Source organism: Salvelinus namaycush, chromosome 29 (assembly GCF_016432855.1).
Source record: "Salvelinus namaycush isolate Seneca chromosome 29, SaNama_1.0, whole genome shotgun sequence".
Taxonomy (NCBI): domain Eukaryota; kingdom Metazoa; phylum Chordata; class Actinopteri; order Salmoniformes; family Salmonidae; genus Salvelinus; species Salvelinus namaycush.
Window position 1 is genome coordinate 20,110,703 of NC_052335.1, and position 12,972 is coordinate 20,123,674.

The window sequence follows — 12,972 nt, forward strand, 5'->3', positions numbered from 1 at the left end:
AGTTGAGTAAACTTTGTTAAACTGGAACCTTGTCGTTGTGTCATTTCGAGTTAACAATTTTGTCTGGTGTGCCGTACAGAACTGTGGATACCTCCGAGTCCAAGCAGACTGATGATGACGGAGGGGAGGACCATAGGGCCTTGTCTGGGAGGAGCCAGGCTGTGGGGGCGGTCCTGAGTGTGCTATTGGTTGTGCTGACCATCTGTCTGCTGGTTCTGCTACTGCACAAACGAGAGAGGAGGTAGAGACATCTCGCATAGGGGCTATAGATACTAATTTGTGAATACAGCTTCAGTGTGTTTTGGTCATATGGTACATGCATCCTATTATCTTTTCCTAAATCTTTTCTATTTCCAGGGAGCTGGTTATACAGAAAGTGATTGGATGTTGCAGGAGAGGAAACCCTGTTTCTTATAAATACTCCAAGGTATCCACACCAATAAACCCTATAGTACAGTACAGATCAAATCAACCAGCTACAGTATATAGTCTCTTCAATTCTGTTTATATTTTAAAGTAATTGATTCCATGTCAATGATGGTGTGGTGAGTTCCCAGTGCTGAATCTTCTCCCCTGTCTGTTTGTCCCTGCAGGTGACCATGGATGATGAGGGAGGGGACGATGAGATGGAGTGGCTGATGGAGGAGATGGAGGCCCCAGCCATGTCCTCTCGCCTCGGGAAGGAGGGCCAGGAGAACGGCCACATCACCACCAAGCCCGTCAACGGCGACGTCCTGCGCTCCTTCTCCCTGGACGAGCAGGAGGACAGTGAGGACGAGGTCCTATCTGTCCCCGGGGTGCGTGTCCATGGTGGTCGGACCACTCTACGACCCTCGAGCTCCAGGACCCGCACTTCAGGACCCCTCCGCAGCGCCCTGCTGGAGGAGGAGAGTGATGAGGACCTGGTGGGGCTCCTGGAGGACAGGGGGAGGAGGGGAAGGGCCAAGCCTCACCGTGACGACAGACCCCCCCACAGGAAACAACAAGAGCCCCAGGATGACAGCGATGAGGACCTGCTGAGAGTGTGAGGGACTCCCCATTCTCCCGTCCACCTGAACTAATATCTCTCTCTTACTCTTTCTCTCTCTCTTTCTCTGAATGTCTCCACACAACGACGACAACGCAAGAAAGCTGAAACTCTTAGAGGCGTTTTGTTTATTTTGTAAAGGGAACGATGCAGAATGTCTGTTGGCTGTTTACAGTTTTAAAGAGCAGATTTTTTTGGGGGGGGACCTCTTCGAAAGAAAGTCGATGCCTTCCTGATGAGTGTTTTCATCAATTCATTGTTTTTGTAATGTTTGATTTTGATTTAATTTATGTACATAGGTAATGGTATTCTATTTTGTCACTTGCATCTTCCTGAGAATTGCTTATTCAAGTTTTTTAATATTTATTTGTGTTCTGATTTGCTCTGTAAAACTCTATACTGCTAACCTTGCCAGGATTGGACATGATTGGCCTCTGCGTGAATGGATTGTTGTGAAAATGGAAAATAAGTTATTGGGAAAACAGGGACTTGAAACTGTGTTGCTCAAACCATAACTCATTGGTACATGAGATTCTTAGGTTGTATTTTTTTTTTAGAGTTCCCTAAATCGTATTTATTCAACAACAGTATATCAAATCATCATGTGGTTTTGTACTTGCACTCCATATGTACCATATGTATAACAGGCACAGCTAGTTCCTGTATCTGTTAAATGCTATAAATTAACTTTGCTTCTAGATGTTGCCTTGTTAAAGTCATGACCTAAGTTTATTTGAAAAGGGACGTTTTCTGTAGAGCTGAAACTCACTTTTTGCCAAATTGCATGTGCTATCCCTCATAAACGGAAGTCATGAAAGTTGTAGCTAGTGCCATTTAAAGATGCAATGTATTTGTGAGCTTGAGATCCCCTTTTCGGTCTTACTCAGCCATATCTATCCCTTTACTGGGTCTTTAGCAGAAATCACAGTATTACCTTTCTGGGAAAATATGGATTATTTGAAATTAATTTAGCATTTATCAGTTGGCACACACAAGTACACAAATCACATGTACACAGGCAGTCACTTATTCCACTCTCATGTATTTGCAGTTGGGACAATGTCTCATATTAATGTCAGTGGTACAGAACAGTAATTAGAAAAAGCTTTTGAAGTGGAACATGCCTCACTAACCAGTCTGGCTACAGGATTCTTGTTACTGTTGTCTCTCTTCAGACTTCAAATTGGAGAGTTTCTTTGTTATGCCAGTGTTTATCACCAGTGTTGAAGCTAATGTTCACACACTTATTAGCAAGCCGCTGGCCATAGCGACCTTATCCCAAAAATAATGGTTCACCTTTCAGGGTATTTATTAAGGTTTGTAGCTGTACGTGTTATTAATAGGAGAAACGTTTTGGAATAACAGAAAAAAGTCACAATGTTGTGCGAGATTATAAAATATATATAATTTTGCATTTCTTTTCATAAGTTTCCACACCTCCAAGATCATGAATTGAAATTGTGACATAACTGCACAAAGGCTAATATTTAAAACAGACATTACTGTAGAAGTCAGATGAAAAAAAAAATCAGACTTCAAACCATTGCAAGTCAGTGTTTGAGTTTGGTCCCTGAGAAACAATGAGATGTCTTCAGGTACTTTGATATGGGGAAAGAGCACTTGCTACCTTTCTTCAGGAGTGATGGAAAGTGTGGTAGTAATGTGTGTGGTAGTGTGGTAGTAATGTGAAGGAAATCTTTGCACATTACTACCTGTGTGGTAGTAATGTGAAGGAAATCCTTGCTCGTTGTATAATGTCTAGGTCTGCTGTAAGCACCAAAGCACGTCTGCTTGGTTCATCTGTGTGGGTATGAATAATGGGATAAGGAGCTCCATTCTGACGAGTTGGTACTTTTGGAGGTGATTTGGTTCTTGTATGTTACTTTCTCAAACATGTTTTACTGCTTTTTGTCTGTTTTCATGTTTAAATGTTGATGTAAAAATGTTGCATTATTTGAATAAAAAAAGAGCTCAGCTGTCCGTCACTGTTGTTTCTAGTAAAGAGTAACATCATTTAGCACTTCCAGGATTGTGGAGATTTCACTAAGGTTACTATGAAAGGTCAACAGGTTGATGCATTTATTGAACAGAACCTCAGAAGTCTCAGTACTGTACACCAGTACTGTATGTTTCCCTAGTCATAAATCACTGAGGCTTCAAAAGGAAAATGTGAGGTAGACCTACATTTCTGTAAGATCAATCATTCTTTTGACCATGTTGACTTTCCACTGTAAACTTTTAAAAAGTGACAAACACAGTTGAGGCGTATTCAGTTTTTACAATACAGTAAATATTGACCGAAATGAAATGGACATAGTGGCATGATTAAATAATATGTAATTGAGTGGGCAATGCATTTAGAACTCACCAAGACCAGGTAAATTCAAGACAACAAATATACATACAGTATACACTAATGTATACTGTAACAATGAACATTTTGTGGTTTGTGATGGACCGTCAATGAATGTGTTATTGGATTTGGCCCTTCATCAAACCAAACAGATTATTAAAGAATTCTGTAGAGTTCAATTGCAAGATCCCCATGACGTCTGAAGCCTGCTCTAGTGAACGTGTCTAAATGCATCGTCAGTCACTGATAGGTCGAAGGTCAACCTCTGTTGGACCTTTGATTGTTTTCACACCATTGAAAAACCATGGTCAGGTCTTTCTGCAGTCACAAATGTCTTAGTGACTGAAAACTGCAACCATATACTTGTACACTTTTGATGACAACCTAGAGGAGGTGGGCAAGCTGGGGTGATCCCAGAAGTTCATCCTTTTCCTGCTCTGCATGGTCTCCATGCCATGGGTCTACGTAGGCATTATGTTCCAGGGGTTCACCTCAGAGCATTGGTGCCGGGACTCAGGGGTGAGTCAGATCCGGCAGGGCTGTGGCTGGAACCTGATGGACGCCAGAAATATCACGGTCCCTCTGGTCAACACCTCAGGAGTGATGGTCCACAGTCAGTGTGAGCAGTATGACCTGGACTGGAACAATACGGGTCTGACCTGTGACAACCCAGTCTGACCTCACCGACGCCCACTGCAGCAAAGCTCCCATGACCTCCTGCAAGGTAGGCTGGGAGTATGACTACGAAGTCAGGCAGTCCTTTGTGACCAAGGTGAAAACTTTATGAAATATTCATGAAATATATGTTCAATTTTAATTGTCAGAATAATTGTCAGAACAAAGAACCGATTAAAATGGCAGTGAATGATAAGGTATTTGTGAATTTCAGTTTGACCTGGTGTGTGCTGTTGTCTGGGCGGTGGACATATTCCAGGCGACACTCAATGTGGGCTTCTTTATAGGCAGCATAGCCATTGGATACCTGGCTGACAGATACCGAAGGCTATGTGGGTCAGACAGAAGATCCCACCAGTGCAGATTTCTTACTGACTTAATGAGAAAAAGTGAAGGAAAATGGACTTGCTAAAAGAGAGTGAACCCTGAATGAAAGACATACACTTCTGAAATACTATGTGCAGAGATGGAAAAATGAAATATAAAGATTTGAATTTCCATCCTCTGGGTGTTCCTTTTTCTCCATTTTAGATTTGTCAGAAAGAAGAGCTTCTTAGTGTCCAACCTCATGAATGGGATTTTGGGAATCCTTGTAGCATGGTCTCCAAATTGAGTATCCATGCTAGTCTTCTGAGCATTCTATGGCTTTGGTGTCAAGGGAGGGTGGCTGGATATGTCCTGAGTATGACAACATTGCTTTTTTTAAACAATGTCTAAAACCTTAACATTTGAATTATAATTTTACATTTCAAATTGTAGTTTTAGAAATTGTAGTTGTAATAATCACATCATATTGCACTTGTGGAGATAGTACGTCAGTCACAACACTTTTGACTATAGCATCATGTCAGAGGCTTCCTCTCTCGTCCATAGGTCACGACTTCCGCCGAAGTCGGTCCCTCTCCTTGTTTGGGCAGCGTTCGGCGGTCAACGTCGCCGGCTTTCTAGCTACTGCCGATCCACTTTTCATTTTCCATTTGTTTGTCTTTGTTTCACACACCTGTTGTCAATCCCACAATCACTTGTTCATTATTTAACTCTCTGTTCCCCACATGGTTTTTGTGAGTGATTGTTTATTGTAATTTCGGTCCGTCTGTGTGTGCTCAAGATGTTACTTTGTATATTTGTCTTTTTTGAGTAAAGCACGTTTTTTTACTCGTATCTGCTGTCCTGCGCCTGACTCTCTCACCAGCAACACATGGGACTCGTTACATATCCTCTGTGTCCTGTCCTCATGCCCTGCTTCTACCCCCTCTCCTCAGTCACTGAGCTGATAGGAGTAGAGTACAGGAGAACTGTGAAAGAAAGAATGCTCCAGTTACTGAAATGTAGTTTGTTATTACACACATTTGGCTGATGTATCGTACAGACACTCACAGACAGCACTGCATGGTAAACTAGATTGAAGAATAACTTTCATACGCTACTGTGTCTTACATACAATGAGAGACGGCAATGCCAAGACCTCAACTGTCTCATTCATGGACCTAATCAGAACTCCAAACATGAGAAAACACATCTTCATCCTCACTAGTTTCAACTGGTAAAACCTTTTCCACAAACAAGAAAATATCAAGAACTATAATAGCCTTATTAATCACAACTATATGGTTTCCTTTACAGTCACTTTGATCCCTCAGTAAATAACTTGTGTCTTTCCTCCAGGTTCACTAGTGCTATTGTCTACCAGGGTCTTATTATGCACCTCGGAATTCTGGGGGAGATGTATACATTAACGTCCTGATCTCTGGCTTGGTGGAGTTCCCTGCTGCCTTCCTCTTCACCATTGACCGTATTGGACAGCGTCTTCCCTTTGCTACGGCCAACATTGTAGCTGGAGCATCTTGCTTCACCACTGATATGATCCCTGAGAGTGAGTCTATGTCTATTGTCTATGATAACATTGATGTCAAATAGCAATGACCTGCCAGGTTGAATGTGCATTAAATTATTTTCTTTCCCTCATTTACAGGTATGTTCTGCTTCAGAACAGTTGTGACCTGCATTGGCCGTTTGGGCATCATCATGGCTTTTGAGATGCTGGTGTTTGTAAACAATGAATTGTACCCCACCTTTGTCAGGTAAGGTTTACCAGGGGGGCACAGAAAACAACAATATAGAAATAAATAGCACGACATGGTTGCATCACACAACATTGACAATCAGCATAACAAAAAGTTCAGTTTAATGCTAAAATTCCAGACAGTGGTAGTATTGTTTCTCTCCTAAGGAACATGGGTGTGTCAGTGTGCTCCACTCTGTGTGACATCGGATGCATCGTGGCGACATTCCTTCTCTACAGGCTGGCTGTCATCTGGCTGGAGCTGCCACTCATCATCTTCGGTACCTAATTGCAATGTTAGAACATGATTATACACAAGCATTATTAACTTGTAACATATCAATGCTGTATGAAGATGGAATCTTACTGTACCAGTATCTGAATATCTTGAGTTTGAAACTACTCCCGGTTTAACCCACTAAAATCTAGCGTAATTTGGTCAGATGCTTGATTAAGATGCTACCAATTACCAAAGACATTGATAGTCTATTCACAAGAGATTAGCTTGAAACTAATACTTTTGGCTGATAAAGCCACAAGCACAGCTACTTAGGGAATGTTTACAGGCGGGAACTTATATGCTGATGGTGATAAGTCTTTGTGACAAGGGGCCCTTGTGTTTGTGGCTGGAGCTTTGGTCTTGCTGTTGCCTGAGACCAAAGGTTTACAACTTCCTGACACCATTGAGTTTCCAGATAAGTGAGATTTCTATACATCAGTTTATTTTTTTTCCTTTTAATTGTACCCCATTTTCTCCCCAATTTCGTGGTATCCAATTGGTAGTTACAGTCTTGTCTCATCGCTGTAACTCCCAAAGGTCGAGAGCCATGCTTCCTCCGAAATACGACCCAACCAAGCCGCACTGCTTCTTGACACAATGCCAGCTTAACCCGGAAGCCAGCCACACCAATGTGAAACACCGTACACCTGGCAACCATGTCAGCGCGCATGCGCACAGCCCATCACAGGAGTCGCTAGAGCGCGATGGGACAAGGACATCCCTGCCGGCCAAACCCTCCCCTAACCCAGACGACGATGGGACTGTGCGCTGCTGTCACGATCGTCTTGACTTTGAAGACAGGACCAAAACGCAGCGTGTGAGAAATACATTCTCCTTTTATTTGAGAAGAGCAACGAACGAAACAAAAACAACAAACTGACGACCGTGAAGCTATATAAACAAATGGTGCTGACACTGACCACTACACAATGACATAGACAATTACCCACAAACACCTAAAGCCTATGGCTGCCTTAAATATGGCTCCCAATCAGAGACAACAATAAACAGCTGTCTCTGATTGAGAACCAAATCAGGCAACCATAGACTTTCCTAAACACCTACACTGAACACAACCCCATACATACTAAAAACCCCTTAAACAATACACACACCCTAAACTAGACAAAACACACAAAGACAACCCACCCCAACTCACGCCCTGACCAACTAAATAAATAAAAGAAAAAGGAACAATAGGTCAGGAACGTGACATAACCCCCCCCTTAAGGTGCGAACTCCGGGCGCACCAGCATAAAGTCTAGGGGAGGGTCTGGGTGGGCGTCTGTCCATGGTGGCGGCTCTGGCGCTGGTCGTGGTCCCCACCCCACCATAGTCACTACCCGCTTTCGTAGCCTCCTCCAAATGGCCACCCTCCAAATTAACCCCACTGGATTAAGGGGCAGCACCGGACTAAGGGGCAGCACCGGACTGAGGGGCAGCACCGGACTGAGGGGCAGCACCGGACTGAGGGGCAGCACCGGACTGAGGGACAGCACCGGACTGGATGGCGGATCCTGGCTGGCTGGCTCTGGCGGATCCTGGCTGGCTGGCTCTGGCGGATCCTGGCTGGCTGGCTCTGGCGGATCCTGGCTGGCTGGCTCTGGCGGATCCTGGCTGGACGGCTCTGGCGGATCCTGGCTGGACGGCTCTGGCGGATCCTGGCTGGACGGCTCTGGCGGATCCTGGCTGGACGGCTCTGACGGATCCTGGCTGGACGGCTCATGGCTGGCTGACGGATCTGGCTGCTCATGGCTGGCTGACGGATCTGGCTGCTCATGGCTGGCGGACGGATCTGGCTGCTCATGGCTGGCGGACGGCTCTGGCTGATACTGTCTGGCGGAAGGCTCTGGCTGATCCTGTCTGGCGGAAGGCTCTGGCTGATCCTGTCTGGCGGAAGGCTCTGGCTGATCCTGTCTGGCGGAAGGCTTTGGCTGCTCCTGTCTGGCGGAAGGCTCTAGCGGCTCCTGTCTGGCGGAAGGCTCTAGCGGCTCCTGTCTGGCGGACGGCTCTGAAGGCTCATGGCAGACGGGCGGCTTTGCAGGCTCATGGCAGACGGGCGGCTTTGAGGGCTCAGTACAGACGGGCAGTTCATGCGGCGCTTGGCAGACGGACAGTTCAGACGCCGCTGGGCAGACGGGCAGTTCAGGCGCCTTTGGGCAGACGGGCAGTTCAGGCGCCGTTGGGCAGACGGGCAGTTCAGGCACCGCTGGGCAGACGGCAGACTCTGGCCGGCTGAGACGCACTGTAGGCCGGGTGCGTGGTGCCGGAACTGGAGGTACCGGGCTACGGACACGCACCATCAGGCTAGTGCGGGGAACAACAACAGGGCACACTGGACTCTCAAGGCGTACTATAGGCCTGGTGCGTGGTACCGGCACTGGTGGTACCGGGCTGAGGGCACGCACATCAGGGCGAGTACGGGGAGAAGGAACAGTGCATACTGGACCCTGGAGACGCACATTTGGCCTAGTGCGTGGTGCCGGAACTGGTGGTACCGGGCTGGGGACACGCATCTCAGGGCTAGTGCGGGGAGGAGGAACAGGGCATACTGGCCCCTGGAGACGCACATTAGGCCTAGTGCGTGGTGCCGGAACTGGTGGTACCGGGCTGGGGACACGCATCTCAGGGCTAGTGCGGGGAGGAGGAACAGGGCATACTGGACCCTGGAGACGCACATTAGGCCTAGTGCGTGGTGCCGGTACTGGTGGTACCGGGCTGGGGACACGCATCTCAGGGCTAGTGCGGGGAGGAGAAACAGGACGGACTGGACTCTGGAGACGCACAAAAGGCTTGGTGCGTGGTGCCGGAACTGGAGGACTGGTACGAGGGGCTGCCACAGGAGAGTTAGTACGTGAGGCTGCTACAGGAGGTGCAGGACTAGGAAGGCGTACAGGAGGCCTGGTTCGTGGGACTGTCATTACCAGACGGTTAGCACGCACCTCAGGACGAGCATGAAGAGCTGACTCAGGTAACATCACTTCCCGCACACGCTCTGTCGGGTGGATTTTGTGCCTCACGCACCAACACAGCAGCTCCCTCATTTCACTCTCCTCCAACCTCCCCAATAAATCCTTAACAGTCTCTGTATCATTCCCATTGCTCACCTCCAATATCAGCCCGACTGGCTCAGGTTCCTTCTTAGGGTCCTCACGGGTAGCACGGGAAGTTGACGCAGATCTCCTATCTGGACTCGCCACACTCCCCATGAGCCCCTCCCCAAGAAATGTTTGGCGTTTCCTCGAGGGCTTCCTACCGCGCCTTCGTGCTCCTTTCTCCAGCTCCATAATCCTGTAACCCTCCTCGCACTGCTCCAGCGAATCCCAGGCAGGCTCCGGCACTTTCTCTGGATCGCACGCCCACCTGTCTATCTCTTCCCAGGTTGTTCTCCACTCATCCTTTTCCCGGGTCCATTCCTCCACTAAGCGCTGTTCCATCCTTTCACGCTGCTTGGTCCTGGTTTGGTGGGTAATTCTGTCACGATCGTCTTGACTTTGAAGAGAGGACCAAAACGCAGCGTGTGAGAAATACATTCTCCTTTTATTTGAGAAGAGCAACGAACGAAACAAAAACAACAAACTGACGACCGTGAAGCTATATAAACAAATGGTGCTGACACTGACCACTACACAATGACATAGACAATTACCCACAAACACCTAAAGCCTATGGCTGCCTTAAATATGGCTCCCAATCAGAGACAACAATAAACAGCTGTCTCTGATTGAGAACCAAATCAGGCAACCATAGACTTTCCTAAACACCTACACTGAACACAACCCCATACATACTAAAAACCCCTTAAACAATATACACACCCTAAACTAGACAAAACACACAAAGACAACCCACCCCAACTCACGCCCTGACCAACTAAATAAATAAAAGAAAAAGGAACAATAGGTCAGGAACGTGACAGCTGCCCCATGGGTCTCCCGGTCGCGAGCCTGGACTTGAACCAGGATCTCTAGTGGCACAGCTAGCAATTGCGATGCAGTGCCTTAAACCACCTCGCCCTTCGGGAGGCTCTTATATATGTTTCTATTATTTTTATAAGCGAATGCGCTGAAATATCATGCTTTCAAATAAAAAGGTTATTGTATTGATAATGTCTGAGGTGAAAATCTATTCATTGTGTGTGTATGTGTTCCTCAAATCAAATAGAATTTTATTGGTCACATACACATGGTTAGCAGATGTTAATGCGAGTGTAGCGAAATGCTTGTGCTTCTAGTTCCGACAGTGCAGTAATATCTAAGTAATCTAACAATTCCCCAACAACTACCTAATACACACAAATCTAAAGGGATGGAATAAGAATATGTACATATAAATATATGGATGAGCGATGGCCGAGCGACATAAGCAAGATGCAGTAGATGGTATAAGATAGAGTATATACATATGAGATTAATAATGTTTACATATCTTACATTACTCAAGTGGCATTGTTTAAAGTGACTAGTGACTCTCTATGTAGGCAGCAGCCTCTCTGAGTTAGTGATTGCTGTTTAGCAGTCTGATGGCCTTGAGATAGAAGCTGTCTCTCGGTCCCAGCTTTGATGCACCTGTACTGACCTCGCCATCTGGATGGTAGCGGGGTGAACAGGCCCCGCTGTGACATTGGGTGCTGTAGGTGTCCTGGAGGGCAGGTACTGTAGTTTGCCTCTGGTGATGCGTTGTGCAGTCTGCACCACCCTCTTGAGAGCCTTGCGGTTGAGGGCGGTGCAGTTGCCGTACTAGGTGGTGATACAGCCCGACAGGATGCCCTCAATTGTGCATCTGTAAATGTTTGTCAAGGTTTTAGATGACAAGCAAAAATTCTTCAGCCTCTTGAGGTTGAAGAGGTGCTGTTGCGCCTTCTTCACCACACTGTCTGTGTGGGTGGACCATTTCAGTTTGTCTGTGATGTGTACGCCGAGGAACTTAAAACTTTCCACCTTCTCCACTATTGTCCCTTCGATGTGGATAAGGGGGTGCTCCCTCTGCTGTTTCCTGAAGTCCACGATCATCTTCTTTGTTTTGTTGACGTTGAGTGAGAGGTTGTTTTCCTGACACCACACTCCGAGTGCCCTCACCTCCTCCCTGTAGGCTGTCTCGTCGTTGTTGGTAATCAAGCCCACTACTGTTGTGTCGTCTGCAAACTTGATGATTGAGTTGGAGGCGTGCATGGCCACGCAGTCACGGGTGAACAGGGAGTACAGGAGGGAACTGAGCATGTACCCTTGTGGGGCCCCAGTGTTGAGGGTCAGTGAAGTGGAGATGTTGTTTCCTGCCTTCACCACCTGGGGGCGGCCCCTTAGAAATTCCAGGACCCAATTGCACAGGGCGGGGTTGAGACACAGGGCCTCCAGCTTAATGATGAGCTTGGATGGTACTATGGTGTTGAATGCTGAGCTGCAGTCAATGAACAGCATTCTTACATAGGTATTCCTCTTTTCCAGATGGGTTACTGCCATGTGCAGTGTGGTTGCGATTGCATCGTCTGTGGACCTGTTGGGGCGGTACGCAAACTGAAGTGGGTCTAGGGTGGCAGGAAAGGTGGAGGTGATATGATCCTTGACTAGTCTCTCAAATCACTTTATGATGACAGAAGTGAGTGCTACAGGCCGATAATCATTTAGTTCAGTTATCTTTGCCTTCTTGGGTACAGGAACAATGGTGACCATCTTGAAGCATGTGGGGACAGCAGACTGGGATAGGGAGCGATTGAATATGTCTGTAAACACACCAGCCAGCTGGTCTGCGCATGCTCTGAGGATGCGGCTAGGGATGCCGTCTGGACCAGCAGCCTTGCGAGGGTTAACACGTTTAAATGTCTTACTCACGTCGGCCACGGAGAAGGACAGCGGGCCGCGTCGGTGGCACTGTATTATCCTCAAAGCGGGCAAAGAATTTGTTTAGTTTGTCTGGAAGCAATACGTTGGTGTCCGTGACTGGGCTGGAATTATTTTTGTAGTCCGTAATTGCCTGTAGACCCTGCCACATACGTCTAGTGTCTGAGCCGTTGAACTGCGACTCCACTTGGTCAATAGATTTACATTTCGCTTGTTTGATTCCCTTGCGGAGGGAATAACCACACTGTTTATTTTCGGCCATATTCCCAGTCATCTTTCCATGGTTAAATGTGGTTGTTCGCGTTTTCAGTTTTGGTTTTTGGTTAGGGTAGGTTTTAATAGTCACAGTGGGTACAACATCTCCAATGCATTTCCTTATAAACTCACTCACCGTGTCAGCGTATAGATCAATGTTATTCTCTAAGGCTGCCCGGAACATTTCCCAGTCTGTGTGATCGAAACAATCTTGAAGCGTGGATCCCGATTGGTCAGACCAGCGTTGAATGGTTCTAGTCACGGGTACATCCTGTTTGAGTTTCTGCCTATAGGACGGTAGGAGCAAGATGGAGTCATGGTTGGATTTGCTGAAGGGAGGGCGAGGGAGGGCCTTGTATGCATCGCGTAAGTTAGAGTAGCAGTGGTCCATGGTATTGGCTGCGCAAGTGCTGCTATCAATATGCTGATAGAATTTAGGTAGCCTTGTTCTCAAATTTGCTTTGTTAAAATTCCCAGCTACAA

General features: G+C 46.8%; 1 protein-coding gene and 1 pseudogene across 1 annotated transcript in view; both read left to right on the plus strand.

The window, feature by feature from the left end:
- Positions 1-3,010, plus strand: part of LOC120024337 (cation-independent mannose-6-phosphate receptor-like) — a 44,851-nt gene extending 41,841 nt beyond the window's left edge. Inside the window, exons 46-48 of the mRNA XM_038968557.1 lie at positions 80-241; positions 358-427; positions 594-3,010. Of these exons, the coding sequence (XP_038824485.1) occupies positions 80-241; positions 358-427; positions 594-1,028 (667 nt within the window). The 3' untranslated portion in view covers positions 1,029-3,010. The remainder of the gene's footprint in view (positions 1-79; positions 242-357; positions 428-593) is intronic.
- A 733-nt stretch (positions 3,011-3,743) lies between these two features.
- Positions 3,744-6,820, plus strand: LOC120023993 (annotated as a pseudogene).
- The last annotated feature ends 6,152 nt before the right edge of the window (positions 6,821-12,972 follow it).